The sequence below is a fragment of the Phialemonium atrogriseum genome, assembly GCF_030411735.1.
Source record: "Phialemonium atrogriseum strain 8032-3 unplaced genomic scaffold QBC33scaffold_14, whole genome shotgun sequence".
Lineage (NCBI taxonomy): Eukaryota > Fungi > Ascomycota > Sordariomycetes > Cephalothecales > Cephalothecaceae > Phialemonium > Phialemonium atrogriseum.
In genome coordinates this window covers 714,757-741,563 of record NW_026848151.1, presented here as the reverse complement: position 1 = coordinate 741,563, position 26,807 = coordinate 714,757, and the positions used below count along the sequence as shown (strand labels likewise).

At 55.2% G+C, this 26,807-nt stretch overlaps 9 protein-coding genes across 9 annotated transcripts; 3 read left to right on the top strand and 6 right to left on the bottom strand.

Moving 5' to 3' along the window:
* Nucleotides 1–269: 269 nt before the first annotated feature.
* Nucleotides 270–5,926, bottom strand: QBC33DRAFT_540601 (sulphite reductase hemo protein, beta subunit). The gene is made up of 3 exons (XM_060428082.1): nucleotides 5,365–5,926; nucleotides 561–5,092; nucleotides 270–493 (listed from the first exon to the last, which is right to left on the bottom strand). The coding sequence occupies exons 1-3, from the start codon at nucleotides 5,462–5,464 to the stop codon at nucleotides 461–463; spliced, it is 4,665 nt and encodes a 1,554-aa protein (XP_060283115.1). The 5' UTR covers nucleotides 5,465–5,926; the 3' UTR covers nucleotides 270–460.
* An 823-nt stretch (nucleotides 5,927–6,749) lies between these two features.
* On the bottom strand, nucleotides 6,750–7,660 carry QBC33DRAFT_452577 (DUF1753-domain-containing protein; the record flags this gene model as incomplete). Its single annotated transcript, XM_060424652.1, has 2 exons — nucleotides 6,750–7,532; nucleotides 7,613–7,660. The coding sequence occupies 2 exons, from the start codon at nucleotides 7,658–7,660 to the stop codon at nucleotides 6,750–6,752; spliced, it is 831 nt and encodes a 276-aa protein (XP_060283114.1).
* A 336-nt stretch (nucleotides 7,661–7,996) lies between these two features.
* QBC33DRAFT_540596 (uncharacterized protein) lies at nucleotides 7,997–8,855 on the bottom strand. Its single transcript, XM_060428081.1, has one exon. The coding sequence runs from the start codon at nucleotides 8,837–8,839 to the stop codon at nucleotides 8,357–8,359; it is 483 nt and encodes a 160-aa protein (XP_060283113.1). The 5' UTR covers nucleotides 8,840–8,855; the 3' UTR covers nucleotides 7,997–8,356.
* Nucleotides 8,856–13,432: 4,577 nt separating this feature from the next.
* On the bottom strand, nucleotides 13,433–14,984 carry QBC33DRAFT_540589 (putative ras). Its single transcript, XM_060428080.1, has 5 exons — nucleotides 14,650–14,984; nucleotides 14,566–14,591; nucleotides 14,393–14,481; nucleotides 14,201–14,330; nucleotides 13,433–14,126 (listed from the first exon to the last, which is right to left on the bottom strand). The coding sequence occupies exons 1-5, from the start codon at nucleotides 14,700–14,702 to the stop codon at nucleotides 13,795–13,797; spliced, it is 630 nt and encodes a 209-aa protein (XP_060283112.1). The 5' UTR covers nucleotides 14,703–14,984; the 3' UTR covers nucleotides 13,433–13,794.
* A 199-nt stretch (nucleotides 14,985–15,183) lies between these two features.
* Nucleotides 15,184–16,573, top strand: QBC33DRAFT_559621 (ribosome biogenesis protein Nop53/GLTSCR2; the record flags this gene model as incomplete). The annotated part of the gene is made up of 2 exons (XM_060429988.1): nucleotides 15,184–15,335; nucleotides 15,400–16,573. 2 exons carry the CDS (start codon nucleotides 15,184–15,186, stop codon nucleotides 16,571–16,573), a joined length of 1,326 nt encoding a protein of 441 aa, XP_060283111.1.
* A 471-nt stretch (nucleotides 16,574–17,044) lies between these two features.
* Nucleotides 17,045–21,455, bottom strand: QBC33DRAFT_515641 (uncharacterized protein; the record flags this gene model as incomplete). Its single annotated transcript, XM_060426103.1, has 10 exons — nucleotides 17,045–17,061; nucleotides 17,118–19,014; nucleotides 19,184–19,274; nucleotides 19,746–20,198; nucleotides 20,257–20,474; nucleotides 20,666–20,802; nucleotides 20,861–20,903; nucleotides 20,960–21,104; nucleotides 21,181–21,205; nucleotides 21,434–21,455. 10 exons carry the CDS (start codon nucleotides 21,453–21,455, stop codon nucleotides 17,045–17,047), a joined length of 3,048 nt encoding a protein of 1,015 aa, XP_060283110.1.
* A 533-nt stretch (nucleotides 21,456–21,988) lies between these two features.
* On the top strand, nucleotides 21,989–23,799 carry QBC33DRAFT_540573 (CTLH/CRA C-terminal to lish motif domain-containing protein). Its single transcript, XM_060428079.1, has 4 exons — nucleotides 21,989–22,208; nucleotides 22,270–22,346; nucleotides 22,549–22,744; nucleotides 22,940–23,799. Exons 1-4 carry the CDS (start codon nucleotides 22,116–22,118, stop codon nucleotides 23,411–23,413), a joined length of 840 nt encoding a protein of 279 aa, XP_060283109.1. The 5' UTR covers nucleotides 21,989–22,115; the 3' UTR covers nucleotides 23,414–23,799.
* Nucleotides 23,800–23,805: 6 nt separating this feature from the next.
* QBC33DRAFT_540569 (ETC complex I subunit conserved region-domain-containing protein) lies at nucleotides 23,806–24,669 on the bottom strand. The gene is made up of 3 exons (XM_060428078.1): nucleotides 24,399–24,669; nucleotides 24,228–24,338; nucleotides 23,806–24,163 (listed from the first exon to the last, which is right to left on the bottom strand). The coding sequence occupies exons 1-3, from the start codon at nucleotides 24,581–24,583 to the stop codon at nucleotides 23,854–23,856; spliced, it is 606 nt and encodes a 201-aa protein (XP_060283108.1). The 5' UTR covers nucleotides 24,584–24,669; the 3' UTR covers nucleotides 23,806–23,853.
* Nucleotides 24,670–24,934: 265 nt separating this feature from the next.
* Nucleotides 24,935–25,560, top strand: QBC33DRAFT_515638 (uncharacterized protein; the record flags this gene model as incomplete). Its single annotated transcript, XM_060426102.1, has 5 exons — nucleotides 24,935–24,982; nucleotides 25,035–25,049; nucleotides 25,217–25,367; nucleotides 25,439–25,504; nucleotides 25,535–25,560. The coding sequence occupies 5 exons, from the start codon at nucleotides 24,935–24,937 to the stop codon at nucleotides 25,558–25,560; spliced, it is 306 nt and encodes a 101-aa protein (XP_060283107.1).
* Nucleotides 25,561–26,807: the final 1,247 nt, after the last annotated feature.

The following is a 26,807-nucleotide window of genomic DNA, read 5'->3' as shown; positions in this document are numbered from 1 at the left end:
TGAGACAAGCCTCCACCCCACCCCAGTTGACTGTCCTACGGATCCTGCGGCTTCCCGTCGAATTGTATGAATAATTATTCCCTTAAAATACGAGGATGAGGCCGAGAACGGGAGATCACAGAACGCGCAGACACACACGTTCCCGATATATCTAATAACCTTCGGGGAATTTCACCACAAGGCGTCGTCGATCTTTCTGTCCACTACATGCGTACACCGTCAATAATTACCGAAGACGTTGGAGCTCATCGGTTTCGCGCAGAAGCTAGTACGGATATGTCGCTGAATTGATGCTATGTATGCACTAGTCTGTAGTGTAGTATACTATGTAGGAATAATGACCAAAAAGAAGATGCAAAACAAATAGGAGATTCGACGCCCGGATTAATGCATGCGGTTTGGGTTTTGGTTACACGGGGGTTTTTATCTACACTGCTCGTCCCAATTTTACCCACTTCGCTTACTCCTCGTCGGACTCGTCCTCTTCGGCAACCTGTGTATAGCATGTCAGCATCGTGTGTGTGTAAGAGGATGGAAATTTAGGAAAGAGTATCACTTACGCCCTCGTGGAAATCCCTGCCCTCCCTCGTCGCGTTGATGACGCCGGCGCGGATGGTCCAGTCGCCAAAGTGCTCGCCCTCGTTCCTCTCGGCGGCGAACCGCTTGAGCAGGTCCTTCATGATTTCGAGGATCTCGTCCTCCTTGATGCTGCTGCGGTACAGCTTGTTGAGCCGCTGGCCGTGGTACCCGCCGCCGAGGTACATGTTGTATGCGCCGTAGGCCTTGCCGACGAATGCCACCTCAGCGAGCCACGGCCGCGCGCACCCGTTGGGGCACCCCGTCATGCGCATCACGATGCTGTCCTGCCGCAGCCCGTTCTCCTCCAGGCAGGCCTCCAGCTTGGAGATCAGCACGGGGAGGTACCGCTCGCTCTCCGCCATGGCGAGGCCGCACGTCGGGAAGGCCACGCACGCCGACGAGCTGAGCCGCAGGCCCGAGAACTGCAGGTTGTCCAGCTTGTACCGGGCCATCAGCTCCTTCATCTTAGGAACGTCGGCGTCGGCCACATTGCTGAGGATCAGGTGCTGGTTGCCCGTCAGGCGGAACTCGCCCTTGTGCACCTTTGCGATCTCGCGCAGGCCCGTCTTCATCTTGAACTCGGCCGTGTCTTCGATGCGGCCGTTCTCGATGAAGAAGGTGAAGTGGTTCAGGCCCGCATCGTCGCGCAGCCAGCCGAACGAGTCGACGTTGCTCTCAAAGTGGAACGCCCGCGCCGGCTGGAACTCCTGGCCCCAGATCTCCTCCACCTTGGACCGGAACACGTCCACCCCGAGGTCGTCGATCGTGTACTTGAGCCGCGCGTGCTTGCGGTTCTTGCGGTCGCCGTGGTCGCGCTGCACCAGCATCACCTTCTCGCACGCAATGTGCACGTCCTCGACCTTGACGTAGCCCAGCATCCGGCCCGTCTGCGGGTACGTCTTCTTGTTGTTGTGCGTGGCGCCCATGCCGCCGCCGGCCAGGAGGTTGAACCCGGTCAGGTGGCCGTCCTCGCCCACGATGGCGATCAGGCCGATGTCGTGCGCGTACACGTCCGTGTCGTTGTAGGGCGGCACGGCGATGGTGATCTTGAACTTGCGCGGGAGATACGTCGGTCCGTACAGCGGCTCAAAGTCCTGAACGGCGTCGCCGGCAATCTGCGTCTTCTTGTTGTCGTCGTCCGTGAGCCAGATCTCGTGGTACGCCGTAGTCGCCGGCAGCAGGTGGTCGCTGATCCTCTTGGAGCACGCGTGCACCTCCTTGTGAAGCTGGGCCTTCAGGGGCAGCGAGCTGCACATGACGTTCCGGTTCACGTCTCCGCAGGCGGCAATGGTCGTCATGAGGGCCCTGTTGATGGCCTGCATGGCGGGCTTGAGCTTGCCCTTGACGACTCCGTGGAACTGGAAGGTCTGGCGCGTGGTCAGCTTCATGGTCTCGTTTCCGAGCTCATTGCTGATGTCGTCCATCTGGATCCATTGCTTCGGGGTGGAAACACCACTTGGCAACCTGCAGCGGATCATGAAGCTGTACGCCGGCTCGAGACCCTGGGCCTTGCGCTCTTCTCTGAGATCCCGATCGTCCTGCATGTAGGTGCCGTGGAACTTGGTCAACTGCTGGTCGCTCGCGGAGATGGCGCCGGTGGTCGGGTCGTTCAAGCCCTCGACAATCGTGCCACGCAGGTAGTTGGACTCAATCTTGATATCCTCGTTTGTGATCGGCGGGGGTTCGTCCGGAAGCCCCTCGACATTTGCCACGCCAAGGGCCTCCCAGAGCTTCGGCTCCCACTCCTGGTAGCCAGTCTGGAAGCCATCCGGATCCTGATCGTCGCCGAGGCCGATATCCGCCAGTCTCGTGGCGCCGAAATTTGCGAGAACTCGGTCCAGATCCTTGCCAGGCTTGTTGTAGTAGATCTTGTCCTCCTTGCGGGGCCAGTAGTGGCTGTCTCCGAGCGCGAAGACAGAGTAGTGGACAGACGCCAGGTCGAGCTCCGTGCTATCCTTGACCGCATCCCAGAAGGCCCGGCCGTTCTGCGGGAACTCACCCTGGCCGGCAGTAGAGGTGAAAAAGACGATGTTCTCTTCGGTCGGCAGGTCCTCGACGGGATAATCCTCCATATCCATGACCACCGTCTTGAGCCCTCTTGCCCTGCCCCTGGTTCCTAACCTCTTGGCCAGGGACTGGCCGTTGCCGTTGTCCGAGGCAAACAGGATGGTGAGCGACGCGCCGAACAGGCCCTCGAGAAGCTGGTTGTAGGCGTCCTTCGCCTTCCTCTTCTGCTGAGCGCGGATCTCAGTGCCAAAGTCCTGCGAGAGGCTGGCGGCGAAGAGAGGCTCTTTCCGCATCAGCTGCGTGAGCTGGTTGTCCCTCGCAAGGAACTCCTTCAGCTCCTTCTTGATCCTTTCAGAATCGAGCGAGAAGTTGGGCTCGCCATTCTTCTCGTTGTCCGGGTTCCACCGGTACAGGGGCCAGTAACCCAGGTCGACGGCCTTCTTGGTCTCCTGGAGGACGGTCAGGGGAGAGTCGTGTTCACCGAAATATGGCAGGTAGGCAAGGACGATGGAGGGGCCGTTGAACTTGTCCGCCTCATCCATGGCCTGGAGCACCTGGGTGTAGGAGCTGTAGACGGCAGTGGAGGCGACATAGGCGTTGCCGAAGTTCATGGCGTACAAGCCAATATCCTTCTTCCTTCGGTTCGCGTCGGCGGCGGCACGCTCAGAGTAAGGGGTGGAATCGATAATGAGCATGTTGACGTTCTCTCCAGAGGCCAGGACATGGTGAACACCAGAATTGCCGAGATCGTAGGACCAAGCATCAGACCCGACGAGCCAGAGCGACTGCTTCCGGAGGAACTGCTTGTAGGCAAGGATTTTCCGCGCTGCGGTGGAGTTGTCGATGTTCAGCTGGGATTCCAAGTCGTCGGCAGCGGCGTCGATCTTGTTGCCAGCGTCGGCGCTGACCAGCCACTGGGCAATGGCACGCTTCGGAGCCGGCGTCAGGAACGCGTCTGAAGTGGCAGCCTTCTTCAGGTCTGTGACAAAGGTTTGCCTCCGCTCCTTTCTTGCCAGCAGGGATCCAAAGCCAAACTCGGGACTAGCGGAGATGGTGTCTGAGACGCCAGCGTTGTCCGAGTCCAACGAGTTGGCAACGTAGACCCGGTTACCGAAGAGTTGGTCGAGGATCTTAGTGTAGGCATTCTCTAGCTTGGGCTTCTCGAGGGCGGGCTCAGCCTCCTTCTGGGGCCCTTCTCGCTCGCCGACCTCGAGGTTCTGAATCGGCTGGGCGGAAGTGAGATTCTGGAAGATGCCACGAAGCGCCTGCTCGATAGTCCTCTGCGAAATATAGCCGACTTGATGGCCTACGATGGTCTGCACGCCTCCGGGGCTGCTCTTCACCGAAGTCAAGACATCAATGAGCAACGGACCCCACTTGGTGGTCTTCCTGGAAACCTGCTCGAGAACAGCTATCCGCTTAACGGAGCGCGGGATAACCGCCAGAAGCTTTGCGCCCAGCCATGGTCTGTAGAGGCGGGCGGTGATGATTCCGGCATTGGCAAAGACGTCGTCGGCCTGGGCGTGGTCAATGGCCTGGGAGAAGAGAGCGGTATCCGAACCGAAGACGAAGAGCGCGTTCTCGGCTTTCGACGATCCCGTCCACTCGAAGGGGCTGTACCGCCTGCCGACGAGGCTCTCAAGCTGCGTCCAAATGGAGACAGCATACTTGTAGATGTCTTCCGAGCTGACGGCCGGTGGGGCTTGGTCGACAGTTGTTGCTGAGGATACGCTCGGTGGGATGCTAGAGATACTGTGCTGCCGACTAGTCCTTGTGGAGGGACGAGTGGACTCCGTCTTAGATTCCGAAGTGTCGTCCTCGCCGCCTCGCGAGCTGCTGGCCTGAGTTGCCGGGGTGCCTGTCGTTAAGGGTTCCGTCTGCTCGGTAACTATCGCAACACGGCCATCGTCGGCGTAGATCCCGGAGCTGGAGATCGAGGAAGACTGGAATTGCCGAGCATTGTCCAGATTCAACACCTCCCGAACGACGTCGGAATCCTCGGGCCCAATTGGACCGGCCTGGGCGCTGGATCCTGGGTTGAAGAAGTGGATTACGCCCTTGCCCGAGCGGATGGCGAGAGCATGGGCAGTCAATGCGATGTCCTGGGCCTCCTGGACAGACTCGGATTGCAGGAAGGTCCAGCCCGAGTTCCGGATGGAGGTGATGGCCGAGTAATCGGCGTAGCTGGCCGGGTGGAGTGCGACATGGATGACGACAGGGTAGTTGGCGAGCTTGTAGAGGTGGGCAATGGAGGGTAGGAGGATGGCGGAGCTGGTGGTGACGGACACTAGCCGGCCAGAGCGGATGGGTGTGAAGACGGAGAGTAGAGGGTCGGCATTGTGCCTGACGGACTGGATCTCGGGAACTGTATCGGGGCTCTTCGCCACGAGACTCTTATCTTTCCGAGCCGAATATCTCTTCAGGTGCTCTGAGAAGCCCGAGTCGGTTGCGAGTGAGGGCTGCACAGATACAATTACATCGCTGGCGAGGTAGGCGATCCTCGCAACTATAAGATGGGGACATCGGTTAGCCGCCAATTCAACTGTCCCCTATCCTCTGCTTCCTGTCTTCTTCGTCTATGTGTTTTTGCCTTTCTTCATTGATCTTCTCCCAGCTTGCCCCAAACCCCAAATCGAGGCCGAGGCGTTGCAACACCTTGTCTCTCATTGGAGCGCCGGGGGGGGGGGAATGGTTTGAGTGATTTGGGATAAAAAAACTGGCGGGGGGCACCACAACGACAATTGGCAAGGCGGGGGCAAGGGAACACTTGGAACTTACCAGCTTCCTCAGGGCTGTGGACCTGAATAACAGTGTTGTCTGCCATGTCTGCAGCTTCGTCGTCCCTGGCGGTACTGAAGGGTCGGAGGAGAAATGACATGTTTCTTTCTCTCAGGAACTTATAAAGGTGAAAGGGCCCGCCTCTTGGGGTTAAATTCTTCTAGTCCCGGATGGCAAGTCTCCAAGCTCCATCATCAATGGCCGCCCCGCTGGCGCAATTAATTTTCTCTGCGATGGGGGTCGATTGCGTGATCGGTGCTAGTGTCAGCGCTGTTGAGCCCCAATGGCTGTCCCGGCGAATGATAACGGTTGCAATTCAAGACCTGGTTGGTTTTGTCATCGATGCCAATCCAAAGGCCCCAATGTCTGCTGCCAGTCGCCCCGTACAGTTTGTCAAAGCCCGTGCTGGCCCGGGCCAGTGTCGCCATTCCAAGTCGCTTTCTTGGCGGCTTGTCTTTATGGTCTGAGAAGATAGAATCACCAGTTACATAACTCTTGGGACGGATACTTTGCATCTTGTTGCTCTACAGACGTACAGGCGTCATCATGATGACACTGCACAAATAAATAAATACCTACCGTACCCCGTACCTATGTCAGTACATAATAATATCAGGTTCAACTCTGCAGGGCATTTCGGTGTTACCGCAATTCGTATCCATAACAACAACCACAGCATCTCGGGGCTAACCCAGGCTGCATTCTGGCTTGCATTCTGGGCCATTATGGGGGCAGATGATGGGGGACCCTCCCGCAATCCAGACCCCGGTCCACCGATTCCCGCCCCAAACCAAATCCCGCCACCGATAGCCGCCGACTACCTTGGGCAAACCTACAATCGGCAATTGAAACTCGCCATTGAAACTGACGTGATAACATGCAAGACTCGTGAAATGCTCAAGTTGACGATTTCCTTCCTCGATTCTATGCTATGTGTAATGTGTATGTCCTCTTAAGGGTCTAGGTTCTAGGAGTCGTTTGGAGAAAGAACCCCTTCCTATTATTATTATCAGCCTTGCCGTGGATTGCCGAACAACCGCCCGGTCCGGTGAGTGATTGATGATGCAGCATTTCCGTTTAGGGAGACCTTTCCGTGTATGAAGCCCTCCAGTGACAAAGACAGAGCCCTTTCCGTGATGCAAATGCCGTACCCAGGGAGTCCACGCTCCCGATCCTTCTCATACAGTTCGCTCCAGGACGTTGGACCAGGACGTTGGACCAGGTATAGCAGTCTCTGGTCGGCCGGAGTGGGGGATAGGGAGAGACATGTAATCCGGCGCGGAATCACAGGCCGATCTCACCCATTCCACGAGTACCAGCTCCGTAGAACCAGCAAGAAAGAGCCGCAAGCGTCATCCGCCCCAAGCCAAGAGAGACCGACACCCTCACGGCGCCCGCTCTCCACCCTGACTCCTCGCAGCACTCCTAAATTTTGAGCTGACATCCCTCGTCCACTCCTCATCCTCCCTGCTCCCGAGCCAGTACCCCTCCCCAACCGAGACCATGACCCTCCCCAGCCCTCCCCTCCACCCGTCCCCCTCGGCCGTCCCCTCGGCAAACGGGTTCCCGACCCTGCCCTTCTGCGCCGCCCCTCCGACGCCGACCCGCGCCTCCTGCACCGGCCGCCCCTCGGCGAACCGCAGCAGCACCGCGCGCGCGTGGCCCGCCACCACGACGGCAAAGTACGCGCGCACCAGCGTCAGCGCCACGATCGTCACCATGCTGACGGCCGTCTCGCGCGCCTGCAGGTCTTCCTCGCGCGGCGACCCCGCACCACCGACGGCGTAGGTCCCGTTGTTGCCGCCGCCGACGCCTGGGGTGTTGGGCGAGGCGTCCTTGCCGGCGGTGCCCTCGGGGTCGTGGAAGCCGGCCAGGTACCACGCGACAGCGAAGGAGGTCGTGTAGGCGGCGTTGATGGCCGTGTCTAGGAGGTACAGCCAGGCGAGGGCAAGGTTGTGGAAGGGCGTCTGCTTGCGGATGTGTGGCATGAGGAAGGCGAGGGCGGCGACGCAGAGCACCGAGTAGAGGTACATGGACAGCTGGAGGGCCGAGAGAGCGTAGCCGGTCAGCACCGCGATGAGGCCGTATATGCCCGTGATCTTATTGAGGAGAAGTGCGAGCGTGATAATCTCGGTGCCCGTCTGTAAGGACATGATGCCAAAGAATGTCTGAAAAAGGGGGAAGTCAGGGAATTGGTCAGCTCAGATAGTGGTCCCCTTTGGGGCGGGAATGGAATCGCAAAACTGACCCTTGGTCGTGGCATTCGAAGCCACCATCCTCTCGACGTTGCTGCCATTTTCAAAGTTGACTCTGATGCAGATAGATGCAAGGAAAGAGCGCATGTGAATACCCAGTGAACCTCTGAAGCTTATCACGCGATAGAAAACCCGGAAGAGCCGGTCCCCTTGGTCCGTGCGTGACAAGCACGTCCCGTCCCAAGTCCGGGTGAGGGTTAGGGTTATGTGACATGTCTCGACAAGCAAGCTGTGATTACCAAGTTGGAAAATCACCCGTCGTTGAAATTAGACCCGCAGAAGCAATAAGCGGAACAACCGAAAAGGCATTGCGGCCTTCAGAGTGCTATCCCCCTTCCAGAGCGTCGTAATATTTTACGGTGTACTTGGTGAATGGCGCTGACAATGGATTTAGTGACACAACGAAGTCAATGTGTCAAGGCGTAATGGACTTTACAGGTGCCAATAATGGCCCCTTGGTTTCATTGATGAGACAGACTATTCGCACGTATCACGGCCACAGCCAACTACCTATCTAATCTCATATCGAGACAATCTCGCCAACAATTCCTCACCCGGAAACGGACGATGGGTAGCATTGGCCACAAGCTGGCAACAGTCTGGTTGAAACCCCACTGGAGACGAGCCTTCTCTCTCCATCAGCGGCATGCTTGCGTCATGTCGTGGTAGTACGCAAGAGCCAGCGTGCGTTCAGATAAACGCCCCTCCAACTCGACACACACATCCTTCCAGCTCACTTATGAGTGGTGGAGGTGGACCTTATCGATGCCATTCTTGATCCTCCTGTCCACATTCTGGGCCATCCTCTCGAGGGGCAGCCTCCGGTCGATCCTCTGGACCGTCCTCCCGATGGGCGGGGTAACCCGCTGGATGCTGCGCTCGACTGGTGACTTAAAGAAGGTGATGTTGCGCTCCCAGCGCGGGGCCCACCGGGCGGTCCGGGCGGCTAGGCGCTCCTCGGCGCCGGGGAGCAACATGTAGAAGGGGGCGAAGACGCCCACGCCGGCGGCGCCGAAGCAGAGGACTTCGCTGGAGCGGGCGTTGGGGATGCGGATAGGCATGGCGGGCGATGTGGTGATGAAGTGTTGAAGTGATGGGTGGCGTGTAATGTGTTCCTTTCGAAATGTTAGAATGGGACAAGACACGTCGTTCAAAGGCACAAGAATTCGAAACGATGGAGACGGAATGATAACACTGCGTGGAATACGTCGACAGGGCATCAAAGGGAGAACACCGTGGAAAGGGAATGAAGCATACCGTTGGGATCACACGCGAGTCTTGATGTAAGTTAACGTGGTCGGTCTCTGTGATAGAGGCTAGGGCAAGCTGCCTGTTGATGACTGTTGATGGATGATGATGAGACTTGGTTCGACAGTTGGAGAAGTTTGTGTAACAAGAAGCTGCGTTTGGAGACAGAAGGAGGGATGGGACGGGAAGGGGGAGGGCTCTCTCCTTTTATTGGGTTGGTCAGGAGTCACTGTTTCTCCCCCTCGAACTCGAAGGGCACCCAGGCACGAGTCGTCGCCGCCACTGAGACCAGGCCCCAAGCCATCCCATACATTAGGGTACGGCAGCTGATCTGGGGAATGGCCCTGTATGGCAGCGTGGCTAGGTATCAGTTTGTATAGAAGCGGGGTAATTGAGTTTCAGTCGCTAGTATAACCAAACACCGTACCTCCGTACCGACGGAATAGGTAACTACGACGTCAGCTCCCCGCTCAGACTCTTGTAAGTGGTCAGTTTGACCATGTCGCCCCCTGTGATACGTCGAGGAGGTTGCGCTATGGGGTGATGAGGATCAGAAGTAAGAGAGACGAAGTCGCTACACCGACGTGTGTCTGAACGTGTATACACGTGTCCAACTCGGAGGTCCTGAGGACTTGATCGAAGCTACAATAACAGTAACTCCAGTGTCTCTTGCGACGGATATTCACTAAATACTCCCAGAACAGCCATTGGCCCTCACCGTTCCCAGACTCCCCACCTAACCTTAACTGCACGACTCCTAACATCGTCCTTTGAGGCCCAAGAGGTTTAGCGGTAAGGCAGTTTCTGGGGCAGTGGGGCCACTAACAGGGGAAATGGTCAGTTGAGCGGTTTCCCCGGATTATGTCCCCGTACAGTACAGACTGAACTGTAGATGGCACGTGCGTTACCCCACAAGGGGAAGCCTTATCACAAGCCCACTTCGCTCCTTTCCTAGGCTCTCCCCTGGAGGCAAACACAGCCAAAAACGAGTGAAGCAGAAGAGAAATAAGTGCGCTGAAAATAATAAGCTCATCAGTCGAAACCATCAGCAATTGGACAAATCCAAAGGGAAATTATCCTGTTATTGGCAGTCTTGCTGTTCAATCGCTTCTTCAATACCTGATGATCTGAGCCCCACCTACCCCTTTTACCCCTTTTCGCTGACAACCTCCATATATGGGTGTGCATTGCAGCACCACAGGCTATCAAGTTACAGTTTGGCGCCTTTTTTGAGTCCCATCTAGGGAGTCACCAGTCTCCGCCTCTCTGAGTTGGCTCGGAGTCTGTGAGTCCCTTCCTTTCGTCACAAGTGCCAGAAGACTCAGTACCAACTCTCTCAGCTTGCTCAAAGGAGCCCTTAATAACCGCCAGGTCGCCACTCTGATCTAATACGCCGTCCCTCTGTGCTCAACAGACAAGTGACATTCTTCCTTCCTGTGAGCCAGTCATAGTGAACGAAGGTCTACTCAATCGTAGAGGAACCATGGCCATAACAAACCTCAAGTCCACTCTCTCCATGATCAGGAGACAATGCCCAAGGAGAGCGGCCGAGGAAAACGAATTTACCTGAGTCGTTGATTCCGATGACGTGAGCGACATTGTGCGCGAAGCTTGTAATTTGGAACCGAAAAGAGTGTCTCAGCCTCGGTGCCAACTTAGTTGATGCAGCAACATCATGGGACTTTATCTCCCACTGGTTGCTGCTATCGCCATTTCCGATGGCCACGCAGTCTGCGTCGAGTATCAACTTGGATTCCCGGGATACCTTGGTAGGTTCGCTATCCCTCCTGCTTACCGTCCAAGGTATGGAGGTGGCCTGACTCCCGAGTCTACCTGTCCGGCGCTTTTCTGACCAAAACGTCCACAATGGCATTTTCAGACACATGGCGGGACTGGAAGAGCACGGTTGCGTCCGCTAACCAGCCTTTATCTGTCGACTTCTATATTCTATGCGATAAGATCATGTTGTAGGTGCCGACGCTTAAGAGGGCGTCTGTCTGTTTCGGCGTCACGACAGACAGGGCGTTGGTCTTGCTTTCAGTCAAGAACTTGTGGTCTGGGAGTGTATCCGCTGTCGATATTTATAAAGCCTGTAGCAGACTGGATCGAAGGCCTGAGAAGCGCTGATCCATATCAACTGTATCCCGACTAGCGATGAGGATTCTGAGGGGTATCGATTCGCCAATCTTGGAAAGAATGGTATCGAAAGGGGCTGAAGAGTTTGAACATCCGTCTGGAGCATCAATCACCCACCCATTCCAAGTTCCTGTCCTCTGGGAAACGCTAGACAGAAAGAGGATCCTTCGTAGACTATGTCCATCAACCTGTTCCAGTCGAACACTATCACTCTGTATCACTAGGATGGCGTTTCGGGCTTTGGTCTTTGAGCTGACCATCTAGAAAGCCAAATACCAGACACAGCCACCCTACCCAGACCTTGACTTGTCCCGATGCTTGAAAAATAAGTAGCTGCAGGCGTGACTAGGTTCCCCTCGGTGGTCGTGCCAATCCGCTAACCGCATCAACCGTAGCCCCCTAATACCACGAAGAGCAGGCCGCCGTTCAAAAATTAGCGCAGGCCAAGCTTCACGAATATTTCCTCAAACCCTCGCTTGAAGACACCGCCTTGCCACGAATTCACGGCTAATTTACCCATCTTTCGTGGTGGGAGATCACGAGGCCTTCATGAAATATGCCCTCGACCAAGGGCGAAAGGCGCCACCAGCACCAAACAACCTTGCGTCGGAGCAGCGCCTGTCGACGCCGCCAAGGGCGAAGTCCTGTGAATCAGATACTCGCTGGAGTACCCACGAGACGACAGGGACACCGAGGAACGACACACGCGTAGCAATGCTGCTTCATCAAGATCGCCGACAAGGAAAACCTCCCAGAGGAGCGCATTGGGGAGGTCTTCCCTATCAACACGGTGCCGTACGCGACCATAGAGCCGTGTAGCGAAAAACTTAGCGTCATATGACTTTCGCGACCAGGATCCTGCGACTCAATGGTGCCATCAAGACTGTCTACGTAGGAATAAGGGAGCCTGGGACGTCCATCGCGCACAATGATGGGCCAAAGAGACTCATGGCCCAGGGTGTCAAGGTCGTCTTTCCGTTGAAACATATGCAGGACAAGATAATGGACTCCATGGCCGGTCACTAACATGAAGACGAGTTCGGCCAATGGCGACCAGCTTGCAATAAATTTGGGGCCGAATACATTGCTGCATACAGGTCGTTCGTCCAGATTTCGACCCCTGAAGAGGATTTTGAAGGCCGTCTAGATCTCTACAGGCTGTGAGAGACTACCTAGATAAGGCTCGTTTTCCAACCTAACTAACACAAATTAGACGATTTGACACACATGTATCAGCACTTTTCCTTGAAAACGAGACTCTTCGAAAACAGTAAGGTAATCTCGACAATCTCCAGTACAGGGGCTAATACACTCAGCAGGGTCCTTGATGTCATGAGAGACTTGGTCCAAGATATGGTTAGGAATGAATGCGATTGTCTCTAGCTAGCGAGGTAGTAGGAAGTGAGGCTAAGTTTTGGATTGGTTGTCTATTGATAGAGTCATTACTACGCTGGATACCAGAGGCTTGACCTGCTTCGGGGCCGCTTCTTCATCAAGAGTGATAGATGTTTGCAATATCATTTACTATTTCGCTTCCTCTTGGTACAGTTCCTCTGCTGTCTGTGTATAATACAAAGTCGCTGTAGGCAGAAGCAAATCTTAATGGCCCCCAGATCAAGACTCGTGGCTCATCACCGTTGCCATGACAGTCAGCAAAGTTATGTGCGTCATTCTTTGTAGATACGGGTGCTGAATTCCAAGTTAACTTGAAATCTCTAGCTGATCTTTCAGATGCTTGTAATATGGGACAACCTGAAGCGATTGTCTAATAAAGTAGCGTAGAGACACTCTCCTCAAGACATACGCCGCGCACGTTCTCCTGGAAGATAAACACCTTTTGTTGACGGTAGTCGGTTGCCCACAGCACAGTGTGGAGGGCCAGACCCACTTAAGTTGAGAACTTGATAGCGTACTCAATAGTGCGGACTACCTAATTCGCCCCGCTTCCCCAGATTCCACCTCGGACCACATCTCATCGCCGCCTGCCTAAACAGTGCCGGGGTTCCGATCCGGCGGTGCGGTGGAGTGCGCAAGGGCCTGATAGCCAAGCCTGCGATCGACCCAAAGCTGGGCGGCGGGAGTAGATCAAGAGAGATGAGACGGGCTTTGGACATCTGGGCTGCTGGGCACAGTTTGATGCTCAGCAGTCCTCGAGCTCCAACCCTCGACAGCGGGCTCAATCCTTACCTAGTGTTCCGGTTTCCGGTCGTTTCAATTGGCTGCTCTTTCCGTCCGTTGATAGCTGGCAATGGAGGGAGAAGTGATGTGGCTTTTATAACAGTCCACATAGCCTTTGTCAACCATCTGGGAGGATACCCTATTGGCTGTTGAAGGTTGTACGAGGTGGCCGCTAGATAAGGGGTTTCTGGTTCAGGGGAAAGAGCGCAGCTGCCTAGGATCTACCTAAGTACCCGCCCGTAGTTAGAATTGAGTACTTTGCATTGTAGTATAAGCTTGATATCCTTGGTTGACAAGGGTATAACTCTCGCAGCGGCCAGGCCTCTAGAATGATTACTCCAAGTTTGTAGAACTATTATTATCGGCCATGTTTTGTAACACTAATACGACAAAACCACCCTTACTCGCTATGCTCCAATGCGTCCCTCTCTCGACAGCAGTCTTTTCAACGCTCCCATGTATAATCGAGTGACGATATGAATGAGCGGTGATATATCGCCTGGCGCCTGGCCCCATCCTGGTGCTCCATGGTAGCCTTCCACCCTCAATCGATCTCCCCGGCGTTCCCCCCCCCCCATCCAATGTACTTTTCAGTGGACGGCACCGTCCCCACCTAGCACGAACAGCCTTCCTGCGAGGGTTGGTTGCTGTTGGTCTTGACGTCGATGACCTGGTTCGTCGCTCGCGAGGCTGCGTCGGAGCTCTCCATCCCGGGCAGGGCTTGCGCTATTCTCTTGAAGAGCGCCTTGACGTTGTGTCCCAGCTTCGCGCTCGTCTCGACGAACATCAGGTTGTTTTTCCTGGCCTCCTCCTCGCCCTGCTGTGTCGTCACCTCGCGCTTGCTCAGATCCGTCTTGTTGCCCACCAGGACGATGATGACGTCGTTGCCGCGCTCGGCCCGGACGTCGTCTATCCATTTCCGCGTGTTTTGAAAGCTCTTAGCATCTGTGACGATGGAGGAGCCCTGTCAGCTGATGTCCGGGAAACCCGGAGGCCGTCGCGCGTAGGGGTTTCCTTACTTGATACATCGTAAACCACCACGGCTACACTGGAGTCTCGGATGTAGGATGGGATCAAACTTCGGAATCTTTCCTGGCCGGCGGTATCCCAGAGCTGTAACCGCACCGTCCTGTCCTCGAGATACATCGTCTAGACATTCTGTCAGCTGTGTCTTCCCAATCTCGGGCGAACCCGCGTCGTCGGCGCCCTGCCTTTGAGAGGAAGTCGATGCCAATGGTGGCTTGGTACATGTTATCGAACGAGTCGTACATGAAGCGTGTGATAAGTGACGTTTTCCCGACTGCCACGGCATGTCATCGTTAGCGAATTCGTTTTTCCTTTTGCGTCGCAGAACCCAATTGTGGAAACAGGGGAGGTCGCATACCGCTCTGCTCGCCGAGGAACACCAGCCTGTATGGGAGGTTAGAGTTCTCCAAACCACATGACACGGAAGAAGGATCGTATGTACTTGAATTTCTTCAGAGGGTTGTTGTACGACCCCCCAGCTCCTGCCTGCGCCATGATGGAAGGCTGTGTAGGTTCGGCGGGATCGGCGGCGATGCGTAATCTTGAAGGAACTCCGCGATGCAGGGGAAAAATCCAGAGAAGAACAGCGGTGCCTGAGTGTATTGGACTCGGAAGGGAGGTTCAAAGGACTGTGGGACTTCTTTGTGGGAGCATGGAATAAAGCAAAGGCTGGTGTTCAAGGCTCGCTGAAGCAAAAGGGGGAGCCCTTTTTCGCGACTCTTGGTTGCAGTCGGCTTTCTTGGCGGCCGTCATGGCTAGAATCGGGCCCGTTAAGGACAGGCTGACAGCTATGGTAGCCCCGCCTAACTGATAGCTGATTGCCAGGCGATACAGCCAGTAACCACGTGATGATAAGAATCTTATCGGTGAAATTCTGAAAATTCCCCACCACCACTGATGTTCTTTTCCATTATCGAGCCAGAAAACTCGCAGGATATCCTCAAAACCCACAAGCGAACCGCTCCTTGTACTTGTCATGGCCGTCCTAAAACCGCTGGTGGGCTCAACTGAGGCCCCTCAACAGTACAAGCAACCATCGAGAAAGGGCAAGAAGGCTTGGCGGAAAAACATTGATGTCTCCGATGTCCAGAAAGGATTGGAGCGAGTAAACCAGGAGATCATACAGGGGTGGGTTCTCGGTCATGATCAATGCCTACAATTATGTCTCAAATTGCTGACGGACTCTTGATAGTGGCGTAATTTCGGAACGCAAATCGGAGGAGATCTTCACCATCGACCTCGGTGGCGATGCGTCCATTCGCAAGAAGCTCCCCAAGCTCGCGAGAGGGTTGAAGGCCGACGACATCATCGCTCAGCGGTCTGCTGTTCCAGCCGTATCTCTACGCAAACGACCCGGAGATATCACCACGGACGGAATCCTTCCCGCCAAGCGCCAGAGGACAAACTATGTCACCCACAAGGAGTTGACGAGACTCCGGAAAGTAGCAGATGGCCACCACGATAGCACCGTCGCCATTCCCGATGCCACCTACGATGTGTGGGCCGAACCAGCCACAGCCCTCAAGATCCAGGACGACGCCGACGAGCTCTCATTCTTGCCAAAGCCCGCAAAGGTGAAGGCACCGAAGTCGCGGAACCAGAAGCCAGTCTCGCTGGTAGCCAGCGGGAAATCCGTACGGGCGGTCCCAAAACCCAAAGGTGGCCACAGCTACAACCCGGCCTTCACCGATTACGAGGCCCGCCTGACGGAGGAGAGCAACAAGGCCGTCGAGGCCGAGCGCAAGCGCCTCGCCGCCCTGGAGGCGGACCGCCTCCGGGCCGAGGCGGCGGCGAAATCCGCGGCGGAGGCGGAGGCGGCCGAGGCGCGGGCGGACCTGTCCGAGTGGGACGAGGACTCTGCGTGGGAGGGGTTCGAGAGCGGCGGCGAGGAGCTGAGCGTCACGGCCAAGCGGCCGCAGCGGAAGACGCAGGCCCAGCGCAACAGGATCAAGCGCCGCAAGGAGGAGGAGCAGAAAGCCAAGCACGAGGCGGCCATGAAGCTGAGGAGGGCGCAGCTGGAGCAGGTCAAGGACATCGCGCAGACCGTCGAGGAGCGGGAGCGGGCGCTGGCCCTCGAGAAGGTCGAGATGAGCGACGGCAGCGACGATGGCGGCGACGACAACGAGCTGCGGCGGAGACAGCTGGGCAAGTACAGGCTGCCCGAGAGGGACCTGGAGCTGGTCCTGCCCGACGAGCTGCAGGACTCCCTCAGGCTGCTCAAGCCCGAGGGAAACCTGCTCAAGGACAGGTATCGCAGCCTCCTGGTTCGGGGCAAGATGGAGAGCCGCCGGAGGATCCCCTACAAGAAGCAGGCCAAGACGAAGTACACGGAGAAATGGACGTACAAGGACTTCCGTCTGGATTAGACGAGGCGGCGGTGCTTGCTCTCGCATACATATCTGTCATCTGGTTCAAGGCGATTCTCTACATAGAATTTCCAATTACTTTCACACGAACAAGTCTCGGTGCTATGTCTTCGTCGAGGGATAGTCCAGCAGGTGAAACTTGCATGAGCTTTGATACCTGGGGGACGCCCAATGGCTGGTTTTGCGACTGGGGAGGGGAAAATATCGGAGAGAACGGCTGACAACAACAGTCAGATATGAAAGACGGGTGGTTGAATATGACGATTGCATGAAAGCTGGCTGAGAAACTAGGGGATACATTGTTAGAAGGTAGCTCTTCGCCACCGAGATGTCTTTCTTCAACCTCGCTTCTCTCAATCGAACCTTCTCGCCGTGTCTATCTTCTAACCCTCGGATTCTCAGATTCGGATTCCATTCCTGTTTCTCAAACAGAGAGCTAATCCAAGCCAACCCTTCCCAAAACACATCACCTTAGAAGGCCACCATGTCTGCGCGCCAGTTAGTTGATTGCTCAAGAACCCCTCTATCTATCTTTATCACTCACCTCTTCCGAAAAGGGCCCGCTGTGCCCAATCCATAGCTAGCAGGATCCTAGTCCTGAGGCTGACACTCTGCGCAAAGTAGACGCTTCTCCAGGCGTAGACGGCCCACAGGCCGCCGGTCATGCTCCAGCCCTCACCGAGGTCGAAGACGGCCGAGTTCCCGATGTAGGCCAGGCTGCCGAGGTGCTTGTACTCGAACGCCCGGTACACGGCGGCGTCGAGGTCGCCCTCGCGGATGTCGTTGGCCCGCAGGCCCGGCGCCGCCCTCGCCGTCTTGTTGAACTTGTGCGCCAGGTACTGGCCCTGCTGGTGCGCCCGCTGCGCCGTCGCCGGCAGGCTCGTCAGCTTGTTGTCGATCTGCTTCAGGAGCTCGCGCAGCTCGCCAAAGTCGAGCGTCCCCGAGTGGTCCTTGTCGTACTCGGCGAACAGCTTGTCCAGGCGCCGGAGATGGCCGACGGCTTGCGGGAACCGCTTCTTGACGTCCGCGGCCACGTCGCGCCAGTCCGAGAAGTGCAGCTCCAGGCTCTCTGGGTCCTTGCCCCGCTTCCACGCCGTCGAGCGCAGGAAGGTCACGATGTGGTCGGCGACGTTGTTCTGCACGGTTGAGCAGTCACCGATGGCGTAGACGTCCCCGAGTGGGGTTCCGTTGACTCGGAGGTGCGTATCGGTCTCCAGGGCGTGTCGGTTGGTTTGCGTGTCGCCCAGTTTGGCTGCCAATCGCTTGCAGAGCTCGGTCTGCGAGACGCCCGTAGACCACAGGCAGAATCCCATGGGGAGCTCCTTGACAATTATCTTGCCATCTGGGCCAACCTGCGTGAAGGAGATGGAGTCTGGCGTGACCTCGCGCACTCGCGAGTTGGTCAGGACTTGCACCTGGTCTCTGTCAAACCGCTCTTCGGCATATTTAGACAATGCCTCGTCATACGTGTTGAGGATGTGGCCACGGCTCTGGATAACGTGGACCGAGACTTGGTTGCGGAGTAGTCTAGGATAATGGAGCGACAGGTCTTCATTCAGCAGGTCGAAGAGCTCTGCTGCAAATTCGACCCCAGTAGGTCCACCTCCGCAGACCACAAACGACAGCAGCCTCTTCCGCTCGTCGTCCGTCGTTGTGGCCAGGCAGGCCAGCTCCAGGTTGCGGACAATCCTGTTCCGGATCATGCGCGCATCGTTGATGTCCTTGAGGAAGAAGCAGTTGTCGAGACCCTTGACGCCGTGCGGGTTTGTCGTGGAGCCAACCGCAATGACAAGCTTATCGTACGGGACGTAGAACCTGACCTCCTTGCCGTCCGGATACTTTTGCGAAACCTCGACTAGCCGGTGCGAGAAGTCGACGTCCTCGGCGTTGGCCCGAAGGAAGTGGCCCCTGACTCTATGCAATATCCGACGGATCGGCTCGACCAACGACTTCAGCTGCAGTGTCCCTACAGTCGCAGAAGGAAGCATCGGAGTAAACAGAAAGTAGTTCGCGGGGGAAATGACGGTGACGTGGTAATCGTCGGGATTCAACCCCTTCAGCAGAGCGACACTGCCCCAGCCACCGCCCAGGATGACCAACTTTGGCTTGTCCCGCTGCTCCTTCATCTCCGCACAATCGTCGTCATCGATGAACACATCGAGGATGGGCAGGTTCTTCGGGCCACCTCGTCGCGGATTCAATGCCAGCTGGGACACCTGAATATCGGACTGCACTGGATGCTCCTTGTACGTGGTCGCATCGTAGATGAAGAATGCCACCACGCCCAGCCCTATGAACACCATTGACGCACCGATCCATGCCGCCCCTCGGTATACCCAGGTCAGCAACCTCCGCTTCTGCTGTGGCTCTGGAGTGCCGGACAATGGGCGAAGAGTGACTGGTCGTGACGCAACAACCTGCCAGCGATGGAGGCGGCTGATCTTCGAAGTAATGTATAGCGGCGCGCGCGTTTTAGTAGATAGTGACCGATTCTGCGCGAAGCCTAGCTGAAATTTGGCAAGTGGGTGGGCTTGTAGAGAGCTGAAACGACCGGCATGGCGGCCAGCTCGGCTGGCCAGCATGAAGGGCGATGGTGAAGCCATTGCTGACTCGTTGGATGAACGAACGACTCTGGGGATGCGGTTGCTGCTGTCCTATCCTGCTGAAGCGAGCATCGTCGACGCTTTCGTGGGCGAAGTAGCTGCGAAAAACGCGATGTAAGGGGAAGACCGAAGCTCAACAGGAATGTGGTGTGCGGTGTGTAGTGAGAGATCAAGAGAAAATATCGCAAATGCCCGGGAATCGTGGGAGCTGGCGCATTTCCTAGATGCAACGAGTGCTGTGGCAGGACGTCATTGCTCCACTGGCTGTGGATAAACAGGGGTTGAGAGATGGTAATTGGTTAACCCTAACCCTGGTCCTCACCAAGTTGTATCGCAATTCTCTTATTAGATGACATGCCAAAAGCCGCACCAGCAATAGCTATGGAGCCGCGGGTGGGATATGGATTCTTCTTGCTTTCCTGGACAAGGAGCTTGAGACGAGCTGATCGAGAACAGGTCTAATTACAGGTCGTCATGACTGTATGTGCAGGAGGCAGGCCCAACGACCAAAAGCTTGATGTGGGATATCTCTCATCTTTCAACACCTGAAGTACCTTTTCTCCACCCACCGTTCTTCGATATCCTGAACTAGATTACCCACGACAACCGCGATGTCGGGGAAGACCTTTGTCAGTCGATGCAACCCCATCCGCCCTGCGCTGTACGTCACCAGAACGATGCGGTCTATCTTGACGCCATGGTCCGCCAGCACCTGAACCGCCATGAGCGCCGATCCGCCGCTGCTCATCTGGGCGTCGAGGAGGAGCACCGCTTCATGATTTTCGATGCCCTTGGGCAGGGCCAGGTAGTGCAGCTCCGGCTCGCCAGTCCGGAGGTTGCTCTGAATGAGGATGCGGCCCGTCCGGCAGTCGGGAATCACACGCCTGAGGCCATTTTCAAGCGCCGCACCGCCACGGAGGAGGAGCACGGCGCTGACCTCGCTATCATGCCGAAGCCCGTGATAGGTGTAACCTGCCGGGGTGGCAATGGTTGTTGAGACGAACGAAGTGTTGTTCAGAGCCCTGATTTGCATTTAGTGACCCGTAGCCGGGTATAGAAAAGAGCCCGGAGGAAACCCACTGTTCGATGAGCAGGGTAGTCAGACGGTCAAAGTAAAAGATGAAGTCCTCGCTCGAGGTATCGATGTTATGTATGATGGTGTTCATTCCTTGAAGCTGTGGCGTTTGTTCCATGAGCACGACCTTCCGCGTAAGTGGCTCCGATTCGGCCTCGAGTTGGAGTCTCGTGAGGGCCGCTCGATGATGCCTGGATTTCTCCAACAGTTTCTGCTCAATGAACTGGACAACCATAGCTTATGAGAATTAGCAAGGCCTAGAGTCGCAAGATATTTGGCGAGAGCCTACACATGGCAACGTTATTCTCCACCCCACGTGGAACAATGATATCTCTCTGTTTCAGCTTGAAGTCCGGATCGCCTGACAACGGTAATGGAGACTTACCTGCGATTTTCCTCTGTGGATCGACATACTACATATCTCCCGTTAGCATTTGGCGAATCGGCAGAGTCGAACAACTGTACCTTCTCAAAGTTAGGCTTCACCCATGTGAACCACTGCTTGACGATGCCGTCTATATCTCTGCCACGGTCTCTGACGTCTCGGACGACTAGACAATTTTCGTTACATTAGCAATCGTTACATCACACAGCTGTGGAACCACTTACGGCGCCGCGCTAAGCAGGTATCGGCATCAGCTTCGCAGAAGATCTGGGTCAAACGTAAGAACGACGCCGTGAATCTGCAGATTTGTGAGGGCCGGTTACCCTCATGTCCATCAACTCCAGAAGTCTCGGGTCGTAGAGGGCAAAGATGCCCTCAAGAATCAGGACATGGGGCGAATATATCGCAGTTGTCTGATCAAGGCGGGCGTGTTCCTCGAACGAGTATATGGGGATTTCGGCGCGCTTCCTGTCACAGTACATGAGCAAATTAAAACACCCAACCACATAGGGTGCTGGAAATGTTCGAAATCGAGCCAACTTACCCGGCTTTGAGATCTCGAAGTCGGTCTACGAGGGCGTCAAAGTCCAGAGCCTAGGGATGTTCAATTATGAGCCTCTTTCAAGAATGAGACCACCGCCGATGAGGAAACCTGCCTCGGGGGAGTCAAAGTCGTATTCATTATTGAAAGCTTTCTTCGAGGCCTCTGCGTCGAGGCTTCTGTAGAAAGAATCCTAATCAAAGCTGGTGAGCGACGCATTCTCAAGACACTGCCCAAGCCAGAGCTGCCCACTCACCATGGATAGAATAACAACCCATGGTAGGTTCAACTTCCGTACGATGGCATGGGAGAGCGTCGACTTGCCCGAACCCGAACTCCCCGCTATCCCAATGATGCTGACATCTGCCCACGGTGGGGAGTAATGAGCCCTTGTAGCAATTGTGCTATCCATCGCGGCGTATCACCTGCCTCTATATAGTATATCAACGGACTCAGCAGACGTTCCAAGGCGGGCATGAATATGAATCCTCGCGCCGTTTCACAGGCAGGGAAATGGGAAGGGACGCGGGGTAGGCTAGCTTCAGGACGCTGCCATAGTTTAGCCAGTGTCTGCTATTGCATGGCCGGGAGGTATCGATGCATTGCGAGGTTGAATATACAAAAAAGCAGGTCTGCGAGAAGGCTCAATAGCCAGGTCAACTGGTCAAGGCATGTCCAACCAACCAAGCCTCCAGGCCGAACCCTGATAAGGGGGTGGGACCTGCCTAGCTCTCTTATCCAACGCCGAGGTGTGGCTGGTGAGGTTGGGTGCCTGCTCAGCCACATGAAGCTGCCTTCACAAAAAGCAAGAGCTCCGCACTTGCATCAATTTTGCTTTTCACTTCCAACTCCCAGTTTTTCCAAGCTTCTTCCGCGAGTGCTCACACTCTGGCTTCGCGGTAGCACCAGAAATCCAAATGTTACACCATTAAGAGCATATGTCATTTACCTTGAGTAGTGCGATCGAGTCTGGTGCACTCACTCTCGCCGACGTGGTCTTTGGATACCGCGGAGGGTTTATTACCAAGATGGTATGCCAGCCTCATCCCGCCCATCACCGCCAACTCGAAGCTGACGGCCATTTCCCCGCAGACGTCCTCGACATCAACTGCTACACCAAGGAAGCATGCCTTCGAGGCACGAGTGGCTGACGTGAAGTCACCTAAGAGGTACGACCAAACAACTCCTCCTTGCCCCGCCGAGTTTGGCGAACCGTACTATGATGAATACATTATCAATGGGAATCTCTCTGAGCAATTACCATGCGGAGAACTCTTGCTGTTCGTTAAAAGCACCTGATCCTTGACCTACCTATCATACATCCCACTGCTCATCGTGTGGTTGGTTTTGATTGACTAAACATGCGAATAGCGACATCAATGCCCTCATCCTTGATTATCTTACCATGGAAGGCTATCCCAAGGCTGCCGCCAAGTTTTCCAAGGAGGCCAACCTTGAGCCACAGCTGGAAAACTCGTCAATACAGGCCCGCCAGGAGATCCAGCATGCTATCCACACAGGAAGCATAGAGCATGCAATAGAAGCCTTGAACCATCTTGATCCCCAGGTATGATGCTACTTCCGCTGCCCCTCCACCCCCCGTCTTTGCTATGATTAGAATACGAGTTTTCATGCACCACGCTTAGGCCATTAGGCCTGTGATGAGAAAGAACCACTAAATACTATGAGCATCCTTCCCTATTTGCCCCACATGTCAGCCATCACATAACGTACTTGGTCCCGATTCTGACATTTGTTACAGATTCTAGACCAAAATCCCAAGTTGCACTTTTCTCTCCTTCGGTTGCAACTCGTTGAGCTCATCCGCCAGTGCACTGGAGGCGATATCACCGCAGCCTTGGACTTTGCGTCGCAGAATCTCGCTCCGCGGGCTTCCACAAATCAGAGCTTCCTCGAGGATCTGGAGAAGACCATGACTCTCCTGATCTTTCCCCATGATGAGAGCCTTAACCCGGAGCTTGCCGCATTGCTCAAGGCCGACCTCCGGCGGAATGTTGCCGATGAGGTCAATAAGTCCATCCTTTCCCGCCAGACGGGGCGCCGTGAGGCTGCTATCCGGGATCTAGTGAAGATGCGGGCCTGGGCGGAGACTTCGGCGCGAAACAAGAGAATCGCCCTTCCCGACCGGATAGACCTGGGTCTGAACGGGGAAGACAACGATGCCTTCGATGAGGGCATGCGGGAAAACGAACACGAGTCAATGATTACAACATAGTGTATTGCTTTGCCTTTGCGCGATGGACATGTCTGAGTAAGGGTTATGGATTTAAACGATGAATGACGGGCTGGGATATGGTAACGGCGCTTGGTTGAGTGGGTTTGGCTGGCGTTTTGACGGATGACCTATCCGACTTTGATGGACATTGTTATGTATAAGCAGAGGCGTTGCGCGGACCGGATTATATGGTCTCGTCATGGGATAAGGATATCTGAAGCACTGGGTGCTTTACCAGGAGCGCTCGACTGGAAACAAATAATACAGTATTCGTTCAAACGGGATTAAACACCTCACTAACGAGAGAGAGAAAAAGAGAGGGACTGTGTGTGTGTGTTTGTGAGCAAAATTGTATTCAGTTTTACGACGGATATATACACAACGGCCGATGAACAACACACCCCCCCCCCCCCCTTTTCCCGATCATTGGTTGTAACACCCTACTTCGTCCGGATATGCTTGAGCTTCTTTGGTGTGTATAAGAAGTTGTTCGCGTATGCCTTGGGCGTGATGTGGCGCTCGTTGGGTTCCTGAACGAAGTACTCATAGCCCTGCTTGTCGGCGAAGGCGATGGCGTCCTCCTTGGACTTGAAGTGGATGTGCGTTCCTTGCATGAAGTCTCCGGACGACTGCCACCCCATCAGAGGGTTCTCCCACCGGTGGCCTTTCCCAAGGACGTCCCAGTCCATCCGCCACCTGGTCCCAATCCAGTCGCCGCTTTGGGTGGCTGGCTTTGTAGGCTTGTAGATGCTTCGATATGACAGTTAGTGGGTGGCACAGCTCTGGGATTTGCCTCGGGTGGGATTAATCGTACCGAACAGTTCGTGCCTGCAGTTCCACCGGTGCGCCCGACAGGACGGCAGCCGGGAGCACCTCGCCGTCTTCACTGCCATCCATCACACGCTTGGGGACCGGGGTGAAGGTCCTACGAAGGTGTCAGCAATGGCCTCAACAGACAGTTCCGCGAGGGTATGTATATACGCACGATGTCGCCTTGTCGGTATGCACATCGTATTCCGGGACATTGTGTCGAGGCGTCGTCAGCGGCAACTCCTCCTTTTGGATGAGGGGGATTGAGCTCTCGAATCGACGAGTGGCGGGAAGGATGGATCGGGTGTGTGATGCGCCCCGGAGCAGCCGCACCACTGACGATGCTCGTAGTGAAGCCATTCCAATTGCGCTCCCTTGGACGGAGAATATGCGGCGTGGAGTTCTCGATTGGATTTTGATAGAGGCCGGCAGCTTGTGGCAATGCCAGGAAAGTCGAGAGGTCAATCGCGAGGTTTGGCATGCCTCCACTCTACGCAAAATGATTGGCTGCCGAAAAGAACCGCGCAACAACGTCTAGCCGAGAGAGCGAGGAGCTGGATTTAGATCCCGAACCATCGCTGAACTGAACGACGGCATCACCAAATTGAATCCAATTGAGTCGGTCGCACTGTAGCCAATTGGCTCCTCTAACGTCTCCTTTCTCTACCCCTCTCGATCTCGAGTTGTTGTCGACCCCAAGAATTTGCAATCATGAGCTTCGTTACACGCCGAGCGCTTTCGACGCTCATTCCTCCCAAGGTAGGTTTTTCACTCGACCGTCACTATGCACTGATTCTAACCCAGTCTGCAGGTCGCCTCGCCAAAGGTACGCATATTTCGATGATTTTATACCATTTTGGACTCCTCGACTCCGCTTCTTGTGGGATGGGAAGGAAGGAGGGAGTAATGAGGAGGACGAACTCGGCCCGCGGAAGAACACGGATGGGTGGGAATGGCAGAACATTGCGATGTGCTGACGGTTTCGAAACGCAGGCAATTGGCGCCGCACCTGATGCACTCCGGATGCAGCGGGTCGTCAACTTCTACGAGAAGCTCCCCCGCGGAGCGGCTCCCGAAGTCAAGGCGAAGGGTCTCCTCGGCAGATACAAGGCAAAGCACTTTGGCAAGAACCCGACTGCGATGCGTACGTTGTCCCCAACTTCCGGCCGTGGACGATCTCTTGTATTCTGCAGAGAGCCAACTGACATGCTCCAGCCATCATTCATGCCATCCTCTTGGTGCTCATCACCGGCTACGCCCAGAACTACTACTTCCACCTCCGTAAGTTCCGTTCTGGATAGGCCCTCTTAGATAGACGCTTACATGAAACTACCTAGGTCACCACAAGAACAACGCGCATTAAATGGGGCCACCTAGGAAGTTGAGAAGATGGAGACCTGGGCATTGTATATAAGGACTGTCGAATAGAGCAAGGTGGATGTCTAGGCTTCAATGGCCCCTTTGCACTGCTGAGTGGCTGCCTTCAATTGCTTGCTCATCTTTCTCGTCTGACTGCTCTGACTGCAAGACTGAACCAGCAGCCTGTGAATCATCTGATGCCATTGCCCATGTCACGTAAAGGTCATGTTTGGGGGCTCCTGGGACTAGGTACGGGCACCAGGCCCTAGGGATTTTATGACGATGCTCTTAATCTGCCCAGACTGACTTGTTACAATTCCTGAAAGACGATATACTGTTGTGGTGGTCTATCTGGGCTGACTTCCAACCCAATCCTCCATTTATGTGACGGTGACCGCCGAGCGTGTCGCCATCGCCAGGAAGTCTGATCATATCTTCATCTCCATGATGAAGGAAGCGGGCATCTACAACGAGGCAAGTAAATACTCACGGCTGCATCAATTCCGAGCGAGTGCTGACTCTTAAGTTGAAGATGTCTCAAGCCTACGCTAGCCTTGACACCAGCAGGGGTATGTGCTCTGAGGTCTGTCCGCCAGGACGTCGTGACGAACTGTCTTGCGAACAAGGAGCGTTTCTTGGTATTCTTGCTAACTATTGCTTCTCCTTTGTTATCTCGTGCTGCCTCGACTCAGTATTTTTACAAGGGGCTTCTGGGCTAGTGCGGCCGATCTAATACGTAGAAGCAATCTATCGTCGTTGACCGCCAACGATGTTCAGCTTCGTGTAATCTGCCTACCTACCTAAACCTATCAGTGCGGTTTGGTGGAAGAGGGCGTTGGCTCCTTCCCTCATCCCGGATATCATCATATACTGAAAGGGGTGGGGCTTCTGTTGTTTTCAGCTCCGCAAGCTGTTGCTTGGATGGATCCGACCAATCTTAGCAAGGTCCAAGAGCAAATGACACAGTGTGATATAGTGATCTGTTGCGTACTGTTAGTAAAGCTACGAGCCGCTGGGTACGTTGAAGAGCCCTACAAGAGTATGCAATGCAAAACAAATGGCAAGACTCTTGAGATCCGGCTCCGCTACAGGGCTGTGGCTACTAAACAAGCCAGCACTGTCTACTACGATGGGGGGTTTTGGGATGCAGAAAATGGTAGGTCTAGGCTGCCAAAACCGGCAGCCCAAGTAGCAACACACGTGGTTTTTGTGTGAAAGTACTGCA

What these genes read in the sequence shown, in the direction of transcription:
- QBC33DRAFT_540601 (XM_060428082.1), bottom strand. Translation starts at nt 5,464, where the DNA reads ATGTCATTTCTCCTCCGACCCTTCAGTACCGCCAGGGACGACGAAGCT. An exon ending in CCACAGCCCTGAGGAAGCTG is followed by an intron (nt 5,093 to 5,364) that starts GTAAGTTCCAAG and finishes CCCATCTTATAG; the next exon opens with TTGCGAGGATCGCCTACCTC. An exon ending in GCAGGGATTTCCACGAGGGC is followed by an intron (nt 494 to 560) that starts GTAAGTGATACT and finishes TGCTATACACAG; the next exon opens with GTTGCCGAAGAGGACGAGTC.
- QBC33DRAFT_540596 (XM_060428081.1), bottom strand. Translation starts at nt 8,839, where the DNA reads ATGCCCTGTCGACGTATTCCACGCAGTGTTATCATTCCGTCTCCATCG.
- QBC33DRAFT_540589 (XM_060428080.1), bottom strand. Translation starts at nt 14,702, where the DNA reads ATGGCGCAGGCAGGAGCTGGGGGGTCGTACAACAACCCTCTGAAGAAA. An exon ending in GCATCGACTTCCTCTCAAAG is followed by an intron (nt 14,331 to 14,392) that starts GCAGGGCGCCGA and finishes CAGAATGTCTAG; the next exon opens with ACGATGTATCTCGAGGACAG. An exon ending in GGTGGTTTACGATGTATCAA is followed by an intron (nt 14,127 to 14,200) that starts GTAAGGAAACCC and finishes CCATCGTCACAG; the next exon opens with ATGCTAAGAGCTTTCAAAAC.
- QBC33DRAFT_540573 (XM_060428079.1), top strand. Translation starts at nt 22,116, where the DNA reads ATGTCATTTACCTTGAGTAGTGCGATCGAGTCTGGTGCACTCACTCTC. An exon ending in GACGTGAAGTCACCTAAGAG is followed by an intron (nt 22,347 to 22,548) that starts GTACGACCAAAC and finishes ACATGCGAATAG; the next exon opens with CGACATCAATGCCCTCATCC. An exon ending in TGAACCATCTTGATCCCCAG is followed by an intron (nt 22,745 to 22,939) that starts GTATGATGCTAC and finishes CATTTGTTACAG; the next exon opens with ATTCTAGACCAAAATCCCAA.
- QBC33DRAFT_540569 (XM_060428078.1), bottom strand. Translation starts at nt 24,583, where the DNA reads ATGGCTTCACTACGAGCATCGTCAGTGGTGCGGCTGCTCCGGGGCGCA. An exon ending in CATACCGACAAGGCGACATC is followed by an intron (nt 24,339 to 24,398) that starts GTGCGTATATAC and finishes ACACCTTCGTAG; the next exon opens with GACCTTCACCCCGGTCCCCA. An exon ending in CTGCAGGCACGAACTGTTCG is followed by an intron (nt 24,164 to 24,227) that starts GTACGATTAATC and finishes GTCATATCGAAG; the next exon opens with CATCTACAAGCCTACAAAGC.